The sequence below is a fragment of the Rhinolophus ferrumequinum genome, chromosome 5, assembly GCF_004115265.2.
Source record: "Rhinolophus ferrumequinum isolate MPI-CBG mRhiFer1 chromosome 5, mRhiFer1_v1.p, whole genome shotgun sequence".
Taxonomy (NCBI): domain Eukaryota; kingdom Metazoa; phylum Chordata; class Mammalia; order Chiroptera; family Rhinolophidae; genus Rhinolophus; species Rhinolophus ferrumequinum.
In genome coordinates, this window is record NC_046288.1 from 14,339,938 (window position 1) to 14,363,998 (window position 24,061).

Here is a 24,061-nt window from a genome sequence, read left to right on the forward strand (position 1 = left end):
CGGGTGGCGGCGCTGTCTGCCCCACGCGCGGCAGCCTCGGGCCCGAGGGAGGCGGAGGCACGGCCGGCGGAGGAAGGGGCGGGAGCGAGGCGCGCGCCCTGCTCTCGCGTGCTCTCGCACCGCTCGCGTGACCGGCCGGTGGGTACGCGAGGCGTCGGCTCCCTGGGGCACGGACGGCGGGGCGCGCGCCGCTGCTAGGGGCGTCCGGGTCCGGGTCGGCGGACCCGGCCGGCGCGAGGTGCGAGGAGGCGGGCCGCGGGGACCCGGGGGGACTCGAGCGCACACGCTCCCGGAGGAGCCTCCGCCGAGGCTGCTCTTCCTCAGCCAGACGGAGAGCGGCAGTGTCTCCCCGCCCAGCACACACTAGCCCCGCGTCTCCCCCCGCGGCGGCTGCTCCTCCTCGGCACCGCCAGCCCCAGCGCCGCTCCGGGGCGGGCGGCGGCGGCGGCGGCGGGACCGGCGGAGCCGCTTTGTGTGCAGCCCGACGAGGGGCGGCGGCGCAACCACCTGACAGAGGCCCGGGCGTTCGATGCACCTTCTGTCCGCATGAGGAGGAGGAGGTAAAGGCGGTGGCGGCGGCAGCTCGGCTCCCGCCCTCGGCTGGTGGAGGGAGGGGACGGAAGGGGAGATCGGAGGCGGGGGGGGGGGGCGCGGGACCGAAGCTCGGCAGGGCTGCCCGGAGGTGCCGGTAAGGCCTCGGCGGCGCGGGACGGCACCGAGTCGCCGGGGGCGAGAGAAGCCGCTGGGGTCCCTTAGCCGAAGTTGAAGGAACAAAATGTGAAGTGCGGAGCCGCGTCAGCCGCTTCCTGGCGTGGGGTTTAGGGTGGAGGGTGGCTTGTTTTCCCCTCCCGTAGGGGTGGGGGAGCGGGACAGGGGAGGGGCGGGAGCGTGGCGGGGACGCCCGGGGTCCCGAAGCTCGGCCCGGCAAGGGCGTTCGTTCTCGGGAGCCGCCGGTGCGTGTGGGTCCGGTCTGATCGCTAGTTTTGCGGCCTAAGCCGAGCACTATAGGCCTCGTGTCTCTTTTCCCTGAGGGGACCGGCCCGGCGGAGACTCGGGGCTTCTCTCTGACGGAGCGGGGGGCTTGTGGGTCTCGCCGGACTCCCCAGGCCTCCAAACTTCGGACCTCGGTGCTTGGGGGTGGATTTCATTGTGAAAGGCGGAATGGGAAACTCCTGGCGCTGCTCTGCGCTTCCCGCGGCCGCAGCGCCTGGTGCCAGAAAGCCCCGTGGGCCCGGGACTAGCCGGGCCCGCGTGTGTAGGGGAAGCCGCTAGGGTCCATACCCCGGGAAGGAGCGGGTGGCGGGGCCGCCGCCGAATCCCCGGCCTTCCGGGAGAAAAGGCCCTTTGCAGATTAGAGATTTTTTGAAATGAAAAAAGAGGTTACAAAGTCGCCCCTTTCCCGCTGAACTTTTGTTTTCTGACCGATAGAGGCCGGTAGAGGACTGTGAAAGAAAAGTTGTCCCCCAGGATGGACTTCTCCACCGCGCAGCCCAAGCCTGCAACTGCCCTCTGTGGCGTCGTGAGTGCAGACGGGAAGATTGCTTACCCTCCGGGGGTAAAGGAGATCACCGACAAGATCACCACCGACGAAATGATCAAACGACTGAAGGTAAGCGTCTGGACAGAATGTCCACACTTCAGACGGGTGTGGTAAGAGGTGCTGTCTCCTGTGGTATTACTCCACTGCGAGGCCTGGCCTTTAGAATTTAATCCTACCAGGCCTTTTTTTTTTTTTTAGATATTTTATCGCCTTCTCTTTTACCCTCTCTGAAAAGTATTCTGTCTCGGCTGTATCTTTGAATAATAAGTTCTGTGGGGACATAATCATTATGGGAAATTAGAAGGGTGTGTGTGTGTGTGTGTGTGTGTGTGTGTGTGTTTTAATCTTACTGTTTTTCAAGAATTCAACTTTTAAAGTTTTTTTGTAGAAATATTTATGAAAATATTTATGTTCAAAGTAGCTTGCAACCTTAAATGTAGGTAATAATTTGCCTAGGAAGTCCTGTTTTCATCATCTGAGGAGACTTGATTTAAGCCCAAAAGGTAGTCTTTAAATTGTCACAATTTTCTAATATCCAGAAACTTAAATGTGTCTAAGTATGGTTAGACTTTGATAGAAGGTACTGACTTCAAAATTCAGGCTTAAAGTAAGATGATGTTTTAGGTCCATATGTTCCAAAGGGTTTTAAAAGAGAGTATGATGGCTCTTTTTATAAGGAGTCAGCTTATTTAGTTTATTAGGTCAAGGTTGTAAATTTCAGCATTATGTTGGTCAATTTTTTGTGGCCACAGCCTTAAAAAAAAAATAAATGCATTCTTGGGTGCAGCCAGTTAGCTCAGTTGGTTAGAGCACGTGCTTTTAACAAGGTTGCAGGTTGGATATCCACAAGGGCCACTGTGAGCTGTGCCCTCCACAACTGGATTGAAACAACTACTTGACTTGGAGCTGATGGGTCCTGGAAAAACACACTTAAAATAAAAGTTTAAAAAAAAAAGAAAGAAATGCATTCTTAGTAAGGGATTAACTTGATACAGTGCTCCTCAACCGGGGCATCTTTGACCCCCAAAGGATATTTCCCAGTGCTGAAGACATTTCGCTGTCACAGTTGGGGCTAGGTTGGAGAAGGGAAAGGCTGGAAGCAGCGAGTCCAGCTAGGAACTGTTAATAATAGTCTAGGGGAAAGATGCTGAAATCTTGAGGTAGGTCAATGATTGTGGGAGTAAAGTGATAGAGGATGATCTAAGAGACAATTCAGAGTTAGAATCAGACTTGGTGGGAGGTGAGGGAAGAAACAATGTTGACAGTGTTTCTACCTTGAGCAACTTGGTGAAAATGTAGTTTTAGGGAATGATGTTGCCCCTTTGCTCTTAGAGCTTAGTATAGTGTGCCTAGTAAATGTTTACAGTGTCGTGAGTGCTTGTGAATATTTAAAATATTCTTGTAGTTTAAGATCTATTTATTTATTGCCTCTTTGGAAGGAATAGGACAAAACTTTTCATTGAAATCTTGATACCAAAGATTTTACATGAAGTGAGGTGCTTAATTGATGCTTCTTAAGGTTATATTGAGTGTTTTGAGATGCTGAAAAATTATGAAATTAAAAACTGTTAAGAAAAAAATTTATGGATCTTTTTTATTGTTATCATATTAAAGATATTGAAACCTTGAATTCTAGTGATGGATAAGCTGGTTTAAAAAAAGTTGCAACTATATATACATTTTCCACTTGAAAGTAGATTAAATATCAGAAATGCTGTCAACCATAAATGGACATAGAACCAAGTCTAGAATGAGCATTGGGTTAGAATATCCATTTGGTATGAGTTCTTTTGTAAGTTGACATTGTCATATATATTAACCAATTTAAATGTCCTGCTGTTAAAATTTTGCTATTCTCAAGAATTCTTAAGATTTTGCCTTTCTCCCTCCTGCCTTTCTATTTTGACTTAGTACTACTTTGATTTTTTAGGGGTCCCTGTTAAAATATTACTGTCACCTTTGAAGTATAGATTTTTAAGCAATTTTAACTGTATTTTTGATAATTTGTGTTTATTAGACCCGTAGTTCTGGGCAAATTTTATACATTTAGTAATTTATTATAACATGGCAACAATGTTCAACAGTTGTATAAATACAAAGAGGGCTTAAAGGCAAGTAAAATCTTGATTAATGTAATTCAGAGGTATTTGGTCTAATTCCCATCAGTTTAAGGAATGGAACAAGCATTTTTAGAGTAGAACCATAATTTTAGAGTTAGAAGGATCTTAAAAGAAATTCTGAAACTCTCCTTATTTGACATGATAAAGGTTAGGCCCAAAGTTGCCAACGAACATTTACCAAGATCAGTCATAGGGCAGGTTAGTGGCAGAGCCAGGGCAATAGCATCATATTTATTTTTATTCTTAAAGCCTTCTTCTAAGGAATCAAAGTAGAACTAAGAAGTTGTGATTTTTATTATGCAGTTGAAAACAGTAAAGTGAAAAGAGAAGCAAATCAATGAGGGTTACTTTGGTCTTTTGCAGGGAGGAGATACAGGACAGCGTTTTTTGGGGGTTTTTTGTTTTGTTTTGTTTTTAATATTAGAGAGAAACTCATGATGCTTTGAAGCTTCCTTGATGCTTTGAAACTTCCTTGAAAATAATTCTTAGAGTATGTCTTTGAAGAGCTAAGATATACTTTCATATTAGAAGTTTTAATTTCTGTTTCTAAAAAACTACTGTAAATATTTTTATGTTCAATCACACTGGTCTTCTGTCAGTTTCTTGAACATGCCATGTTTATTTCTGCCTTGACAGATTTCCACATTATGTAGCCTGTATGTACCATTCCTCTCTGTTCATTTGTCATTCATTTGTTCTTCTTAAGGGAAGTCTCTTAGATTCTCCCTTATGTTCTCTTTTAATTCCTTCATATCACTTATTATAAGTTGTGATATTAAACTTATGCATATGTTTAGTTTGTCTCCCCAGCTTCTCTGTAAGCTTCCTGAATGTGGGTACCATGTCTTTGTTTATTTACTTTTGTATCTTCCCAGGGCCAAGTTTAATGCCTGACACATAATTAGGTGCTCAACAAATATTAGTTGAAGGAACAAATGAATATTTTGTATTAATATTGAATTAGAGAAATATTTTTATTTTTGAAAATGAAGGATAATTTGAAAATATTTTGAATTGCAACTAAGTACCTTACCTGAGATTGAATACCAGTGATGATAGCGTACGTATTTAGAATTTTAGAACTAAAAGATAGTTTAGAAGTTATTTGGTTTTGTTCTTATTTTCCAAGTGAAGAAACTGGGTCTGACAGGTTGTGATCAACCGTAGTCATAGAAAGCTGAAAATTGTTATTAACAGTTTTCTTACTTAGATAAATTACCATTGTATATTAATTGACAGAAATATTAAGAGACATATAGAAGTCAGTCAGCTGTTTGGAAGGACAGTAGACAGTTTACCAATGTTACATTAAGCGTCAAGATCTATAGTTAAGGGGCCGGCCCAGTGGCTCAGGGGGTTGGAGCTCCGTGCTCCTAACACCGAAGGCTGCTGGTTCGATTCCCACGTGGGCCAGTGCCAGATGGCTCAGTTGGTTGGAGTGCGGGCTCTCAACCACAAGGTTGCCGGTTCAACTCCTGAAAGGGATGGTGGGCTGCGGCCCCTGCAACTAACGACGGCAACTGGACCTGCAGCTGAGCTGCGCCCTCCACAACAAAGATTGAAAGGACAACAACTTGACTTGGAAAAAGTCCTGGAAGTACACACTGTTCCCCAATAAAGTTCTGTTCCCTTCCCCGCCCCCCGCAAAGAAAAGATCTATAGTTCACAAATAGCTTTCCTCCTGTATAGTTAAGGGTTCTGAAACTAATGCAGAGGTCATGTCTGATAAGTTTTATAACACATTGAAAATACATCTATAAACAGTTCATACAAAATTCCATTAAATGATTCTGCCCGCAGTTTGTGAATATGCAGTCTTTCCCAGATCATGTATTACTACAGAGCTATGCGCCACACACATTTTTGTTCCTTCCTTTCTTGCTAATTTGGAGATGGGAAGACCTTCATAAGCCTTGTTTTTTATTTTATATTAATTTTTTGAAAAATAAAAACTTTATTTCAAATAGGTCCAGTGATATATGGCAAAGGCTGGTTGTAACAGCAGTTTCGTTTTAAACTTGAATTGATGTACACATTTGACACTGTTTAGCAATGTTCCTTTTTTGCTAAATGTGGATTAAATCCATCAATATGCCAATTTTGACATTTATTGTAGATCGTATTATTTATTCTAGTAGTAGAGATTAAATTTTCTTCACGAAAAAAGGATAATAACCTTACAGCTTCTAAGGTAATGAGCTGTGAAATGTATTCCCCAGTATTGCTTTGAAATTACACCCCTAGGTTGTTAAAAGAAACCTGACTTCATCCAAATGTATTTTTTAACTGATATTCTTCAGTCATCTTCTGTTGGCTTGATGGTTACTCTTCTTATCTGACCCAATTAAAAGCCAGTGGTTTTCAACTCTTCGACTAAGGGAAATTTTTCTATTTCCGCGCCCACAAGATTAGTGAGGTCTATTTTGCCCAAATGGACCTTAACTGCACTAACTCTTCTTTCTGTCGACAGGGATCCTGTGTTCACCAGCAGCACTTCATTCTTTGCTGCTTTTTTTTGTCTCTTTCCCTGTGCACATAGTGGGGTCAGTTTTTGTTCCAACTCCACTAAGACCCCCTGAAGCAGCATATCGAAGATCATTTTATTGTGCAAAAAGTGATACAATTTTGGAAAAGATTGGTTTACACATAAGTTTTCTTTCACTATCTTTGGAAACAACATCAGGTCTGACTTCTATCTCCGGCCTACCTTTAATACTTCTTTTAAAATACTGCCACCAGCCACCCACCTTTAAGGTCATCAACCACCAACCAGGTTTGTTGACATCAGAGGACCTAATAACAATAAATCGGGGTTCTACAGCAGTCTCTTAGAGGTACTAGAATTTTCTTTAGGATATACTCCCAGAAAACTTCAATATTGTATTTCAGCTGTGCGGAAATTGAATAATAGCTCCTTCTGCTACTGTACCTTACACAAATGCAGGGATCTGTTCATACTGTTCTTTATTTAGCCTGACGTTCTTTTAACAAATCAATTTTATTTTGTAGAATCAAAATACGTTTCAACTTCATAATTTCTATGGCAGCCAGGTGTTCAGAAGTCTGAGGTTGAGGACAAGATTAATTACCACATATCAACAGGAGAGCTGCATCCATCACTGCTGCACCGTCCAATATAGTAGCCATCAAAATATCATGGCCAGGAATGTCAACAAAGGAAACATGTCTGACTAATTTGAAGTTCCCTTTGGTCCCTGGGATGTCTGTAGGAAACTCATCAGGTATACTACTTCCGTGGGATCTGTAACTTTCTGGCCGAGGACAACTTGCATCATCAAGTTTATAAACGTTGGCATTAGTGTATCCAAGCTTGATTGGAATATTTCTTTCCAATTCATTTTTTAACCTGACAGTATAAATTCCAGAAATAGCTTTTTTACAACTAGATTTTCCATGAGCGACATGACCAATTGTTCCTATGTTAATTGTGGCTTTTCTGCTGATTACTTTGTGTGAGCGTGGAGTCAACCTGGTAACGTCCAAGATGGTGAGGTGCTGGTGAGAGAGATGCAGCTGCCTCACAGTCACACTAGCATTGCTCCCCGCCTTGGTTTTTAGAGGGAGGGATGGACAGGGTGAAATTTCTTATGTCCATTTATTATTACCTGGTCTTAGAGCTCAGTGCCCCAGAAAGTTCTCCTGCTACAACGCCACACCCAAATCTGCTATATTTTCCGTCACAGAATCAAATCATAATAATTACTACCTTAGTGCTAAGAATTAAGAAAGATGAAATAATAGAGTTTTATTGTTCTGAAAATGTCCCCTATTTTCTCTCACCAGGTTTCACTTCTGTGTGTGGTGTGTGTGTGTGTGTTTTTCTGTAATCTTTCTCTTTGTATCAACCATTCTCCCTTTTCCCCACATTCTTCTGCTTTCTATAGTCTGGTCTGTTTGGTAGTTTAGTAGGAATTAGGATATGGTGGGCTTGATTTAAGGTAGGGCATCCCCCTTTTCTCATCAAACCTAGGTTAGGAGAAGGGAGAAATAGATTAGGGGCAGGAAGACCATGAATTGTTTCCCTTTCCTTCCCTTCAGGTGGACTCCAGAAATACTTAGTTTGGTCTTAATTATTTTCACTTCCATAAATGATTTTTATTTATCCCCAATTGCCACATAGTATGCTGATTTTACAGGAAATTCAGTATGTAATTTCAAGTAAATTTTGCTTGTATATTTTAATATTTGTATTAATGCAGAAGATTCTGCCAAGAAATTAAAAAATTAAGTAGAGATGCAAGATTTTTTTAAATTAAGTCCTAAAATATAGCCGGTATGTGCTTGTAAAGTAATACTTAGTGCAGCACAGTTCTTATTTTAGATTCCATTTGCATAGAGAAACTATTTGCTGTGTAACAAACTGTCCCCCAAACCCAGTGGTTTAAAACAGCGAATTATTTTTGTGGAGATATATATATATATATATATATATATATATGTATGTATGTATATATATATAACATAAAATTTAGTATCTTAATCATTTTTAAGTGTGTAATTCTGTGCCAGTAAGTACATTCACATTGTTGTGTAACCATCGCCACCATCCACACCTCCAGAACTTTTTCATGTTCCCCACCTAAAACTTTGTTCCCTTTAAACAATTATTATTCTCTAGTTCCCCCAGCCCAGGCAACCACCATTCTACTTTCTGTCTATGAATTTTACTACTCTGTAAGTGGAATTATACAATGTTTGTCCTTTTGTGACTGGCTTATTTCACTTAGCATAATGTCTTCAAGGTTCATCTGTGTTATAGTGCGAGTTAGAATTTACTTTCTTTTTAAGGCTGGATAATATTCCGTTGTATGTATGTAACGTCTTTTGTTTATCCGTTCATACCTGGATTGCTTCCACATTTTGGCTACTGTGAGCAACTTTCCTTATTATCTCACAGATTTTGTGGATCAGGAATTCGAGCAGGGCTTGACTTGATTATTCTGCTCCATATTGCTTACAGGGCTCACTCAGTGGTATTCAACTGGTGACTAGACTGGTCTAGGTTCAACTGGCTTCTCAAACACTTGGTGCCTTGGTAGGAACAGCTGAAAGACTAGACTCAGCTGGGCCCTCTTTCCTGTGTGTGGTAGTCTTAGGCTACTTCACATGGTCTCTCCAACAGCGTAGTTGGACTCAGGGCTCTAAGACAACATGAGGAAGTTGCCAGTACTTATGAAGGCTTAGTTCAGAATTGGTAGTGTCACTTCTAACTTACTCTACTGGTTAAAGTAGTCATAGCCCAGCCAACATTCACGGGGAGAAAAATTGACCCTACTTCTCAATGGAAGAAGTAGGAAAGAATTTGTAGCATCTTTCAGCTACCACAGGAGCTCTCATGCCAAGTCAAAGTATACCAAGTGTACGCTTTGTGGTATACTTGTAAACTTGAAAAACATTTAATCTCAAAAACAACATGTATATTTGCAGCTAATTTACTAGATTTGTAAAATTTATTTTAAAAACTAAGAAAAAATGTGTAGAAATTTTTTTATGTGCTAGTTATGGAAAAATTATGGGAGAGGCTTATGATTTGATCTTAGAACTCTTTTTCTCATATTATTTGCATTTTTACTGGAAAGTATTACTGGCTGATTATAATGAAGTTTTTCCATCCTGCTATCTCAACTTTTGGAAGCATTTTAGAAAAGGTGGAAAAAACTACCTTTAACACCCATACCCTTTGCTCAGATAAAACATTTCTCACTCTTGCTTGCTTTTGTCTCTGTACACACACACACACACACACACACACACACACAAAAGGCAGACATAACATACTTTTTTGTTTGAGAGTCACTTGAAGACATAAGATTCCATCTCTGAATGCTTCAGCATTCCTCAAATAATCACATTTTCCTACTGTATCACAATTATAATTGTATCACACAAGAAATTTAACACTGATACAGAGATATCTGTTATATTATCTGTAATAAAATTCTCCCAGTTGCCCTAAAAATGAATTTTTTAAAAGTTGGGTTCCAGTGTACGATTACATGCATTTATCATGTCTCTTTTTATCATGTCACCACCATTTTTTTTGGGGGGGGCAAGGGAGGTTGTTCGTGACATGACATTTTTGAAGCATTTGTCTTATAGGAATTCTATAATCTGTTTTTGTCTCATTTCCTTTTGCTTAGATCCAGGTTGAACTTTTTTGGGCACGTATACTGCTGCGTAAGTGGTATTGTGTAGTTAGTTCCCTTTGCATTATAATTATATCAGGAGACACATAATGTCATTTTGTCCTATTGATTATGCTAAGTTTGATCACAGTTGGCCAACGCTCTCCATTGTAAAGGTACCTTTCCCCCTTTACAATTCATAAGTAATATTTAAGGTGACGGTTTGTAAAAATAACTTGTTTTTCAACAGTTCTTACTTAACTGCTTTATCATCCACATTGATGATTATCAAATGTTGACTTTTTAATTCTATCATTCCTTCTACATGTAATTTTGTATACAAGCTGGCATTCTGTAAAGAATCTGCATCCATTTTTAAAAATTACTCATGGAGTCTTTATAAATGCATTATAATCCATTCCTGTCTTTATTCCTTTTGAGAGTCAAATTGTCCCAATTGAGCATACTCATTTGGGTGTCTTTTTGAAACTTTGTTTTTTTGACATGTCGCTCTATGAGTTTTTGAGCACTTTTTTGTTTTCTGGTACCTTGTGCTTCCCTGCTCCAGATTTGGATAGGTTATTTCCAACTAGCCCTGTTTCCATTTTGGTAGGGAGTGGTGTTTATAAACCAAGATCTGGGCATGGGCATTGTGTTCATATTGTTACTAGGATGTGATTTCAGGCCCTTTCAGTATATAGAGCTAGAAAATATACGTGTATATTTTACATCATTAGTTCATTCTGTTACCTTCAATTAAAATCATCCAGCACCACAGTTTTCCTTTATCCTCCTCCATTCCATATTTGTGTCATCCTTCTCTTATAGTATAAAGACTGTTATCCCTTAACTTTGATAAATTTATTTATTTGTACTACCCTACTGTAAACACAAAAAGATTCAGAACTACTATACCAGTATCCCTTGAAAGATTTCTTTGCAGTTCTTTCTGTCCCATCAATGTTATATAGAGTACTATGTTTATTAGTTACTTGAATTTGAATTCTTTTGTCTGAGGGATTATAAATTTTATATACAATTGGTTACTTGTTTCTGTTTGTATTAAATCTGTGTGTACATACATACGAGTATATGTGTGTGTGTCTCTACATACACACATATATGTATGTGTGTGTATACGAGGTCGAGGTCGGACAATTAAGTTTGCAAACTTGTTGCAATGATGTTGCTAACCTTTTTTTATATCAGAGTGATTATTCATTATGAATTTGTACCAACTGAACAGTTAACCAGGTTTACTATTTGGAAGTGCTGAAAAGGCTGCGTGAAAAAGTTAGATGACCTGAACTTTTCGCCAACAATTCATGGCTCTTGCATCATGACAACGTACCAGCTCACATGGCACTGTCTGTGAGGGAGTTTTTAGCCAGGAAACAAATAACTGTATTGGAGCACCTTCCATACTCACCTGATCTGGCCCCCAGTGACTTCTTTCTTTATCCGAAGATAAAGGAAATATTGAAAGGAAGACATTTTGATGATATTCAGGGCATCAAGGGTAATCCGATGACAGCCCTGATGGCCATTCCATAAAAAGAGTTCCAGAATTGCTTTGGCGCAGGCATCAGTGCATAGCTTCCCAAGGGGAGTACTTCGAAGGTGACCGTAGTGATATTCAGCATTGAGGTATGTAGCACTTTTTCTAGGATGCGTTTGTGAACTTGTCAGATATCGTCGGATTGCACACGTCCCGTTGAGGCAGTGTTTTGGATTTCTTCGGATAAATACCCAGAAATGGCATTACTGGGTGCTTGTCTCTTCTCACAGCCTTTGTTTTAAAGTTTTTTTGTTTTTTTTAAGATTTTCTTGGGGAAGGGGAACAAGACTTTATTGGGGAACAGTGTGTACTTCCAGGACTTTTTTCCAAGTCAAGTTGTTGTCCTTTCAGTCTTAGTTGTGGACGGCGCAGCTCAGCTCCAGGTCCAGTTGCTGTTGTTAGTTGCAGGGGGCGCAGCCCACCGTCCCTTGTGGGAGTCGAACTGGCAACTTTGTGGTTGAGAGGACTCGCTCCAACCAACTGAGCCATCTGGCCACCCAGGAGCTGAGTGGCAGCTCATTGACTTCATTCTAGTTGTGGAGGGTGCAGCTCGCTGGCCCATGTGGGAATCGAACTGGCAGCCCCGTTGCCCAGAGCTCACGCTATAACCAACTGAGCGACCTGTCCGCCCCTTAAAGTGTTTTTTGTCTGTGTAAATATTGCACTTCAGCTTATTTTTTTTTGGTCTCCATTTTCATGAAATATCTTTTTCCCATCCCTTTACTTACAGTTTGTGTGTCTTTCAAACTGAAGTGAGTCTCTTGAAAGCAGCATATGTAAGGGTCTTATTTTCTTATCCATTCAGCCACCCTATCTTTTAATTGGAGCATTTAATCCATTTACACTTAAAGTAATTGTTGATAGATATGTAGTTATGGCCATTTTTTAATTCATATTTTGGTCTTTCTGACCAGGGAATTAGCATGGACATACTTCCACGTGCCAACAACCTCAACCAAAGAAGTGTTTAACTTAAACAACTAACTCGAGAAATAAAATTCATTAATGGCATTAATATTCTAGTGTGAGCACAAAGATAAAATGAGTGGAGTTTATACATTATATAAAAAACTAACAAGTTTTTATTTGCTGAAGACAGTAAATCAAGAAGTTTCTAGATAATGATTTCAATAGAAAGCCAAACACAAACATAATGAAGGATTTTACTAAATTTCTTTCCTTGCTGTTGGCATTTGGTCTGTTTTATATTAAAGCAGAGCCTCCCAATTGGTATGCGTCTACATCGTTACAGGTGTGCCTAAACATAGAGACCCTCAGCCTTTGGAGATTACCAATATATATCTTTTGTATATTATGTGATATTTTAAAAGTTGGGAACTGCCATATATGTGTTGTTTTTCATGTTATAAGATTATCATTAAGATCAAACATTTAAAACAACCAAAGTAGGGGCACGTGATTGGTGCTGATAAAGCCAATTTTTAATAACATTAGTCCATTAGAGGAAAAGGGATTTATACTAGATTAACACTGGAATGGATTTCCATTTATATGATGAATATTTGAGGTTATCATATAACTTATCATAAGTTAAAATGCCAATTATGTGCTAGGATTGCATCTGTTTCTTTGAATAAAGAGATACTAAGAATTGTGATGGTCAAGAAAAGTTTCATGGAGGTGACAGTTGGACTGAGATTTGAAGATTCAGACTTTGGTAGGCAAATGGGTGGTAAAACATGCCAGACAGATGACTAGCAGGAACAAAGACTGAGAGGCAGTAGCAGGCTTGGTGTGTTAGAAGAAAATGAGTAGAACAGTTTTGCTAAAGCTAGATGATCTTAAAAGAGAGTAGTTTGGGAGGAAAAAAAGAGGACAGTGTCTGTGAAATTGTTCAAGTCCTTAAATACCAAAGAAAGGAATTTAAAATTAAAAAAATCTCTCAGGCATTTGAGCTGAAGAGTGATGTGTCTAATCATGGTTTTGCATGATTAACAAAGCTAAGTGACCAAGCAGTTTCTTAAGCACATGAATACCACCCTTTCTTTGTGGTCAGTTTGTGGAGTCTTTTTATCTTTTTGTCCAGACCAGATAGCATATTCCATTGAACAGTAATCCATTTCTAATTGATACTATCTGAATAAATCTGTTAGTTGCTTAGAGTTTCATCATGAGACACTAGGTGTGAAGGCTGCAGATGAGTAAAATTTAAAAGCATGGTTAGTAGAATTTATGTACTAGATTATTATGAATTGGATTTTTATCACATATATTCAGTGTGTTTTTTGCAATGAATAAAACTTAAAAGCATGGTTAGAATGTTATGTACTAGATTATTAAAATATGAATTGGATTTTTGTCAACATATATTCAGTGTGTATTTTTCTAAAATTTCCTAGAACTTCTGTGGTAGGAATTCTATAATAAGTGAACATTAATAAATTGATGTCAAATTATTTTGTTAATACTTGAAAATTAAATTCAGTGGCCATGTGTAATTTTCCTATAATTCAAATGTTTGTTGAATTAAATACCCTTCATCTAGCCACTGTGATATTGTAGAGGTGAATTCTTCTGCAAAAAGAAAATCATTAAATAAAAGTGTTTAACTTGAGATTTGTAAGGATTGATTCAAGGTACATAAAAGGAGGCCACTTAGTTTCTGGAAGACGTTTAGAAAATGGTTTTCTTCTTAAAGTATATACCTAAATAGCTTTGAAGAAAGAGGTAAAAATCATCAGGCAGTAATAAAATGAAATTGGTTTTAGATATCTTGGAGTAATGTTATGTAATTTTGTCTACTATATCCAATTCTCATCTTTTCGTTGATATTTTGTCAGATTTTTTGGATTATACACTGCAGCTACCTTCTTCTTTATGTTTTTCTGTATTTTTTTGTCTGTTATTTAATTATTAATGCCTTTTTTTTTTTTTAAACTAGACTCTGTTTTAGAGCTGTTCATAGCAAAATTAAGTGGAAAGTACAGAGTTGCCAACAGCTCCCTGCCTCTGCCCCTTAGCCCCACCTCCTCCGGTCAACACATCACACACAGCACCAGAGTTGTTACAGTCAGGGGGCCAACATTAACACATCATCATCATCCACGTCCATATTCCTATTTTGTTAATGAAATTTTAATTATACTGTGAATGTATTGTTCTGCTTCCTGGAGCAATATAGCATAAGTATATCCATGTCATTAAGTAATCTTTTAAAACATGATTTTTTTTACAGAACTAATTTTTTAGAGCAGTTTGTTTCACAACAAATTTGAGGGAAAGGTATAAACATTTCTCATATACATAACCCCACCCCGACACATAAGTGGCCTTCTCGTTATCAGTATCACTTACCAGCATGATAAATTTGTTACCAATCCTGAACCTACACTGACACGTCATAACCACCCAAAGTCCATAGTTTACCTTAGGGTTTACTCTTAGTGTTGTGCATTCTGTGGATGTGGACAAATAAATACTGAGTTTTCCCTGCTGTATCTTCTGTGCTTTCTGCTCATTCATCCCTCTCCCCTTCCTATGTATTTTTTAGCATGGAAGACCCCAAATGTTTATTATTTATATATTGCTTATGTTGTCTATTGAAGTTAGATTTATTGTCCTCTTAAATAGTTCTAATTTTGACTTTTCTTGTTTGGCTGAGGTGGTGCTCTAAATGTCAGATTTATTCATTTTAGGTAGATGCGGAAGATTTCAAATCTTGAGGATAGGCTCTCACCTCATCTAGCTAGTGGTGAAACACGTTAGATTTTTTTGTATAGCCCGCAGATCACTGGGGCTCTAACTTTTTTTCAAACATTTGTCTGTGTTCTTCAAATTTGATAATTCCTATTGTTTGATTTTAAAGTTTACTGACTTTTTCTTCTGACATTTTCAACCATAGGTACAGCCTGAAAAATGTAGTCACAGGGAGTAGGAGATGATCTATGTGGCATTAACTGTGTGTTTTACCTCTTTTTAAAATATATATTTAATTTACATATAGTAAAGTGCATAAACCTTGTGTAATGTTCTGTTAATTTTTATATATGTATACACACATAGCCATTATCCAGATCATGACGTAGGATATTTCTGGCACCCCAGCAGGCTGCCTTATGTTTCCTCTCCAGAGATAGATCTCTATCAGTATACATTAGTTTTGCCACAATGATTCATATAAATCGAATCATGCGTTGTATACTCTTTTATGTGTGGCCATTTTGCTAAATATTATGTCTGAGATTTATCCATATTCTTATGGGTTGCAGTAATTCTTTTTCATTGTATGAATATACCAAACTTTATCCGTACTATTATTGATAGATATTTGGATTAATAGTTTTTTCTTTTATGAATAACACTTCTATGAACAATGTATGTGCTTTTTGGTAGCTATAGTTAAGTAGTTATTACAGAGAGCTGATGGCCTGCACAGGCAACCTAAAACATTTACTTTACTTTACAGAAAAAGTTTGCCAGTCCCTAAACACATAAGTTAGAAGTCACTACTGACAATCCTTATTGAAAATAATAGGAGGAAAGAAAAAATAAATTAGTTAATACACCAGCACACAGATGTTAACAAGCAGGGATAAGAGAATTGCGTACATAGCTGCTTACAGCCCTCATTTTGTACTGGTCATAGGGCCTTAATTAACTTCCTTCTTCCACAACCCATTCTGTCTCTTTCGCCTTCACTCAGTACTTCAGCTGGAGCTGGTCACTCTGAAGAAGGAACTGTGATGCCAGGATATTAATTGGGTCTTTGAGACAGAGTGAACTGTATATCTAAGTTCTTAGTCTGGGAATTCTGTATTGAGAATCTGATGATTTATGTCTGAATCCTCGATCCTCTACTTACCAACAATGTAACCTATGTAAAATATTTTCTCTGAAGTAAACTTTTTTTTTCTTCTTTTGAAAATAGGTATATTTATTCTCTCTCTTTCTCCCTCCCCCACATTCATACTTAAGGGTTATGTACTACAAGCTAATGTTTTTTGTTTTTTGTTTTCCTCCTCTAACCTTTATAGTTTTGTGGTCTTAACAAATCTGTCTGATAATTCCCTGGGCCTTTTTCACTTTATAATGCTCTCTTCCTTGCGGAAGATTTTCCTGTCTTTGAGCCTTTGCAGAGTCCCTTAGTTTCTCTAGGTGACTCTTTACGCACTGCTTCCCATCTTGTTTGCCTAGAACTTGTTGAAAGAGTAATATATGCTTATAGAGGTCAATCCCCAGTTGTTATATAGAAAAAGCCATGGTCAGTTTATTTGGCTTATTAAATCTAGGACAACTATGTGTCTTCCCTTTGAGTTACTTTCTTTCCTGATACTGGAAAGTGGCTTATGAATCACAGTTTTGTCAATTAAACCCTTTTCTTTACCTTGAAGAGACCTTAACATTTAAAAGAATGTTGTTGTGTAAAGATATGGGGATTAACATCTGTTTCTTTTTAAACAACTTTATTGCGATATAATTCACATACCATATAATTCACCCATTTAAAGTGTATAATCATTGATTTTAGTATAGTCACAGATATATGCAGCTATCACCACAGTCAATTCTACAGCAATTTCATCACCTCAAAAAGAAACCCTGTACCCTTTAGCTGTCACTCCTATATGCCCCTCCAGCCTTAAGCAATCACTAATTTACTTTCTGTCACTGTACATTTCCCTGATCCAGACATTTCATATATTTAGAATCATGTAATGTGGTCTTTCAGGACTGGTTTCTTTAATTTAGCATAATGTTTTCAGGATTGCTCTGTTTTGTAACATCAGCACTTCATTCCTTTTTATGGCCAAATAATATTCCATTGCATGGGTTATCATATTTTGTTTATCAATTAGTCAGTTGTTGATGGACATTTGATTGATTTCACTTTTTGGCTGTTAGGAATAATGCTGCTGTAATCATTTATGTACAAGTTTTTCTGTAGACTTCCATTTTTACTTCTTTTGCATATAAGAGTGGAATTGTTGGGTCGTATGGTAACTCTGTTTAGTCAATTGAGGAACTGAAAAACTTTTCCAAAGTGTGTGCACCATTTTATAGTCTCACCAGTTGTGAGTGAAGATTCTAATTTCTCCACATCCTCAACAACACTTGTAATTGTGAGACTTTTTGATTCTAGCCAACCTAGTGGATGTAAAGTAGTATCTCATTCATTGTAGTTTTGATTTGCATTTTCCTGGTAACTAATAATGTCAGTAATTTTTTAATGTGCTTATTAGCCATTTGTATATCTTCTTTGAAGAAGTATCTATGCAGATCCACTGCCCATTTTTAAATTGGGTTGTCCTTATATTATTGAATTGTAAAAGTTGTTTACATATGTATTCTGGATGCAAGTTCCTCATCAGATAGGTATATGATTTGCAAAACCTTTCTCCTGTTCTCTGGGTTGTCTTCATTTTCTTGATGATGTCCTTTAAAGTACAGGTGTTTTCATTTTCATGAATTCCAATTTATTTTTTATTTTTTCACTTATATTTTGGTGTCATATGCAAGAAACCATTGCCTAAATTAAGGTCACAAAGATTTATGCGTGTTTTCTTTGAAGAGTTTTAAGTTTTAGCTCTTACATTTAGGTCTTTGATCTATCTCTTTTGATCAAATTGTTCAAAAATTGAAATCGATAAAAAATTGTTCATTTTTATTTATGATATGAGGTAAGGGTCCAAGTTTATTTTTTTGCATGTGGATGTCCAATTGTCCCGGCACCATTTATTGTAAAGGCTGTTCTTTCCCCATTGGATGGCTTTGATACCCTTCTTGAAAATTAGCTGACCGTTGATGAGTGGGTTTATTTCTGTACTCTTAATTCTGTTCCATTGATCTGAATGTCTGTCCTTGTGCCAGTTCCACACTGTCTTTTTTCCCCTCGATTTTATTGAGATATAATTGACATACAGCACTGTATAAATTTGAGGTGTACCACCTAATTACTTGATTTATATAGTGTGAAATGATTACCACAATAAGTTTAGTTAATATCCATCATCTTGTGTAGATTTAAAAAAATATTTTTCTTTGATGAGTACTTTATACACTGTCTTGATTACTGTTGCTTTGTAGTAAGTTTTTTAAATCAGGAAATGTGAATCCTCCTACTTTGTTCTTTTTCAGGATTGTTTCAGCTATTTCATTTGAATTTTAGAATCAGCATGTCAATTTCTACAAAGAAGTCAGCTTGGATTCTGATGAGGATTGCATTGAATGTGCATATCAGTTTGGGGACTATTGCCATCTTAACAATGCTGTCTTTCAGTTTATGAAGATGGGTTGTTTCTCCATTTATTTAGATCTTTGATTTTTTTCAACAGTGTTTTGTAGTTTTCAGAGTATAAATTTTGTACTTATTTTGTTAAATTTATTCCTAATTCATGCTATTGTAAATGGAATTTTCTTAATTTCATTTTCAGATTGTTCATTCCAAGTATTTAGAAATTTGATTGACTTTTGTATATTGATCTTGTATCCCACAACTTTGCTAAATTTATTTATTAATTCTAATCGGTTTTAATGGATCCGTTAGGAGAAGTTTTTATATGCAAGCTCATGTAATCTGTGAATAGAGATAACTTCTTTTCTAATCTGGATGCCTTTTATGTCTTTATATGCTCAACTGCCCTGGCTAGAACCTTCAGTATAACATTAAATAGAAGTGGTGAAAGCAGATATCCTTGTTTTGTCCCTAATCTCAGTGGAAAAGCATCCAACTTTCCACTATTAAGTATGTTGGCTGTGGATTTTTCATAAATGCCCTTTATCATATTGAGGAATTTCCCTTGTATTCCTAGTTTTTTGAATATTTTTATCATCAAAGGATATTGGATTTTGTGAAATGCTTTTTCTGCATCTATTAAGATCATGTGATTTTTGCTTTTTCTATTAATATGTATTACATTAATTGAGTTTTGAATGTTAAACCAACCTTGCATTCCTGGCATAAATTCCTCCTTGGTCATAGTGTATAATTCTTTTTATATGTTACTGGATTTGGTTTGTTAGTATTTTGTTGAACATTTTTGCATCCATATACATAAAGAGATGTTGTTTGGTCCGTAGTTTTCTTGTGATATCTTAGTCTAGTTTTGGAATCAAGTTAATACTGATGTCATAAAATGAATTGGAAATGTTTCACCATTTTTTATTTTTTGGAAGAGTTTGGAGGAAATTGGTACTCTCGAACTGTTCAGTAGAATTCAGCAGTAAAGCTAAATTAAATCTGGGCCTGGGCTTTTCTTTGTGTGTAGTTTTCCTTTGTAATCCTTTTTATTTTAATAAGGTCAGTAGTAGCGTCCCCCTTTCATTTCTGAATCTAGTAATTTGAGTTCTTTCTCTCTTTCATGGTCAGTCTAGCTAAAGATTGGTTTATTTTGTTGATCTTTTCAAAGAATCAACTTTTGGTTTTCCCTTTCCCTAGCAGTCTTCAAGTTTTTCTGGGCAGAAATATTTTCTGGCAACTGATTTTGGGAGCCTTTGCCCAGTTCTGCTTCTTTGCCTTTGTCTACTCTTTCCCACCATCCCCGTTTCATCTTGCCCCTAGGGAATTTCCCTGTACTTACTATTGCTTATTCTCTGGCTCTCACTGCTTGTACCATAATTAATTCCATCTGTTTTTTCCCCCTGTATATACAGTTGTATACTTGAACTCCATTTTTTTTCCTTCTTTCTTCCAAATCTTAATTCATTTAACCTTTAAAAAAGCCAGCTGCTTTTCATTGCATTTTTTGAGTAAAAAGACCTTATACTCAAAATGATTGATCATTTTAAGAGTCAGAATCATTTTATCAAGGAAAAGGAAAGCTAGAAAACTTAATATATTAAAGGTACCTATTAAGCTGTCATGTGCTCCCCTGTAAATTCTCTACCGTGATCTTCATCTAACTACATTGTGAGAAAGGTAGGTTTTTTTATTTGGCCTGGGAACATGACCACTTAGTAGTTATAGCACTATAACATAGTATACACTATATATATTTTTGTATTTTTCACTAGTCATTTTGGATTACTACTCATCCTACTATACTACATATATACTACATAAATATATAGGAGAAGAGTAGTAAGAAGTAAGAAAGAGTAATTATCACACTGCCTGGATTTGAATTTTTATGCCTGTGAACAAGCTACTTAGACTCAGTTTCCTCATCTGTTAAATAGGGATGTTAATAATCCTCCCACAAGGAATCATTGTATTAAATGAGTTAATAGTAGTAAATAATAATTTAAATTATTTGAAATATGCCTGGAACGTAGCCAGAACTCAATAAATGATAGCTATTAGTACCACTACAAATACTTAACGTGTAAAAATATGCTTGCTGAATTGAGAATTTTCTTTATATGAGGGTCAAACTGTAGAGTAATGAATTGCTTTGTGTCATGTTGCCTTCACTCCTTTTATCCTTTTACTTCACTGCTACCCAAGATAGAGAACATCTAAAGTTGTGTCAAAATCCAAAGTCAAAATCTCTGAAGCCTCAATGCAAGTGAAAACATTTTCTGTAATTTACAAACTTTCAAGAATCATTAAAAGTGTAGTTTTGTAGCATATGCTTATTAAATGGTTTGGGGTTGGTAGAATGGGCCTTTAGGATTGGGTTTTGAGTTCAGGAAGAGGATACTGAATGTAATATCTAACTTTTCAACAGTTCACCCGTTTCTCTCACCCCTTACCCCCTGCGTCTGGCAACCACCAATCTATTCTCTGTATCTAAGAGTTTGGTTCTTTTTTTTGTTTAAGTGTGTTTTAAGATTCCACCTATAAGAAAGATCGTACAGTATTTGTCTTTCTCTGTTTGGTTTATTTCATTTAGCATAATGCCCTCAAGGTCTATCCATGTTATTGCAAATGGCAAGATTTCATTATTTTTTGTGGATGAATAATAATTCACTGTGTGTGTATGATACATATATACTATAATTTCTTTATCCATTCATCTATCAGTGAACACTTAGGTTGTTTCCTTTCCCTATCTTGTCTATTGTAAATAATGCTACAATGAACCTGGGAGTACATACATATTTTTGAGTTAGTGTTTTCATTTTCAAATAAATACCAAAAAGAATTGCTGTATCATATGGTAATTCTATTTTTAATTTTTTGTTTTATCTTAATGTTAGCACTTAGTCTTGAAATGTATATTTATTGCATAGCTATTGACAAATCAGAATTTCAGAGAGATTTCTGTTCTGAGACTTGATCAATCACGGAACTCTATAGAGCATTTCAAAAAGTAAGTTATTACATTTCATTTCTTCAGAAAATATTATGCCCTTATATCTTTATAAGACAAATGTAGAATATGTGAAACATGGCCCCTAGTCTTTAGGAGATCACAATCTTCTTGAGAACACATGATTTATATACTAATAACTACAGCAAGGAGACACTAAGATAATTGCTTTGTAATTGGTACAATGTTCCAAAGTAGTCAGTCAGTTCAAAGTAGTCAGTGATCCTTTCAGATTAGGGTGGTCAAGTAGAGCTTTAAGAAGAGGAAGTAGAATTTGGACAGAAACTTTAAGGGAAGGTAAGATTTAAGTAAGTATGTTTGAGGTGAAAAATGTAGTGAGGGGTAGAAGCAATTCTAGGACATACTCACATTTTTCCTCAGCAAGTGTTGAGCTTTCTCTATTAGCTCTTTTTTTCTGTGCAAAGCTATAAAGATGCTCACGATGTCTTTGGAAGATAATGAATAAACCCAGTTTGATTAGAGTAGAGAGTTGAAATTAATATAACATCTTATATTTGCATATAATATACATATGTATATATAGACATGCATATATACATATATGAGGTGTTATCAAACAATATGGTAAATTTAAAAAATTTATTACAGTAAAAGACACATTGCCATGAAAACCCCTTAGAATACTCCCCTTCGCTTCCAACGCACTTATCCCATCATTCTTGCCACTTTCTGAAGCAGTTCTGGAAGTCCACTTTCGTGAGTCTTTAGTTGCGCTGTCATGGCTGCCTTAATGTCCTGAATTATTTTGACTTTGGCGAAGAGCTAGAATTCATTCGGTGCCAGATCTGGTGAATAAGGTGGATGAGGACACACCGTAATATTTTTATTTGACAGAAATTGTCGTACTAGAAGTGATGTGTGACACGGAGCATTGTCATGATGGAGGATGATTTACAGCACACTTTAAAACACACCTTCTCTCAACTGTAGCTCACACCCGACTGAATGAACCCAACAAGTTGAAACTTGTCACACACTGTTACCAAAGTTCAAGGCGCCACTTCCCGTATTGAAGATCCCTGCCTTTCGGTTGGATGGCACTCGGCAGCAGCATTCACCATATGTTTTGGTCGCAATGGAAAGGCTCTGTGTCACACGTCACTTCTGGTGCGGCAATTTCTGTCCAAAAAAACATTACGGTGTGTCCTCACCCAACCTATTCACTGGATCTGGCATCACGTGACTTGTGGCTCTGCCCTAAAGTCAAAATGACCATGAAAGGTAAATGTTTTGAATCGAGTTAGGACATTGAGGCAGCCGCAACACAACAGCGCAACTCAAAAGACACTCATGAAAGAGGACTTCCAGAACTTCTTCAGAAAATGGCAGGAACGATGGGATGTGTGTTCGTGGGGGTTTAGGGGGGCAGTATTTTGAGTGGATTAATGGCAATGTGTCTTACTGTAATAAATTTTATTTAACATTCACCTTATTTTTTGGTCATACCATAAAAGTAAGATAAAATTATAAATTGATTATGTTCTTTTGAATGTCATAAGGTACTAGGCAGTGGGAAACCATTGTTTGAATTGGGGCAACATTAAAACAGGTGTTTTAAGAGTAATGTAGAAGCACTGCATTTGATTTTGAGAATTAAAGAGGCTAAAATTGGGAGTATGATGTAAGAAGAGCCTAATTAAAATGTGATAGCAATAGAATAAGTTTTATCAACTGTATTTAGTATAAAGCTAACTCACTTGGAATTAGTAATCTGGGCTCTTAAGGATACTGAAGTTTTCTTAAAAGGAATTTACAATCTAGGTGCAACAAAAAGACAATAATAAGGTGATGAATTTGGTCAGATCTTGGAACTTTAGGTCCAGAAATTGCTCTAATGTGTTGAATTCCAAAATTAGAATGTGTGTTAAGTAGACTTGAAAATTTTGTAGTTCTAATGGCTAATGCATTAACTGTGTTCCTGCCTCGTCTGCTTCTCTCAGGTTTTACCTCAAATGTATATTGGATAAGAGAATTTATGTTACAAATAATTATATGAAACTGGAAAGGAGTATATTTTAGCAATAGCTGTGTTCATTCTAATGTGGCAGTCCATTTATGTACCTAGTGAGTGAACCAACATTTTAATATAAAAATTATAAGGCTTATTTAACTCCAAAATTTAGATGTTTTCACCCCTGAGGGGTGGATATTTTTGTTGTGGTTGAAAGATTAGTATACAATTAGAGACTGAACATTCATAATTCAACAAATCAAACCTTCAGATGACTGTAGTCCTGATTGAATACAATCTCTTGAGAGATTCCAAGCTAAAACCACCTAGCTAAGCCACTCCAATTCTTCATCCACAAAAACTGTGTGGTAAATAATTGTTTATAGTCATTTTAAGGCACTGAGTTTTGGGGCATTTTGTGCAAAGCAGTAGATGACAAACACACACCTTCCATCTTTTCTATTGACAAAAAATCATTTTTTGTTGACTCCTATTTCCTTTGTAATAAAATTTA

The 24,061-nt window shown here is 37.4% G+C and overlaps 1 protein-coding gene across 3 annotated transcripts in view; it reads left to right on the forward strand.

The window, feature by feature from the left end:
• Nucleotides 1-419: 419 nt before the first annotated feature.
• The window catches only part of PDS5A (PDS5 cohesin associated factor A), a 110,250-nt gene continuing 86,608 nt past the window's right edge, over nucleotides 420-24,061 (forward strand). Inside the window, exons 1-2 of one of the 3 annotated variants that reach the window (XM_033105776.1) lie at nucleotides 420-560; nucleotides 1,429-1,609. In XM_033105776.1, the coding sequence (XP_032961667.1) occupies nucleotides 1,469-1,609 (141 nt within the window). In that variant the 5' untranslated portion in view covers nucleotides 420-560; nucleotides 1,429-1,468. Of the gene's footprint in view, nucleotides 561-651; nucleotides 783-1,428; nucleotides 1,610-24,061 lie in introns of those variants that run through there. The other 2 variants (XM_033105777.1, XM_033105779.1) reach the window with 2 other exon arrangements.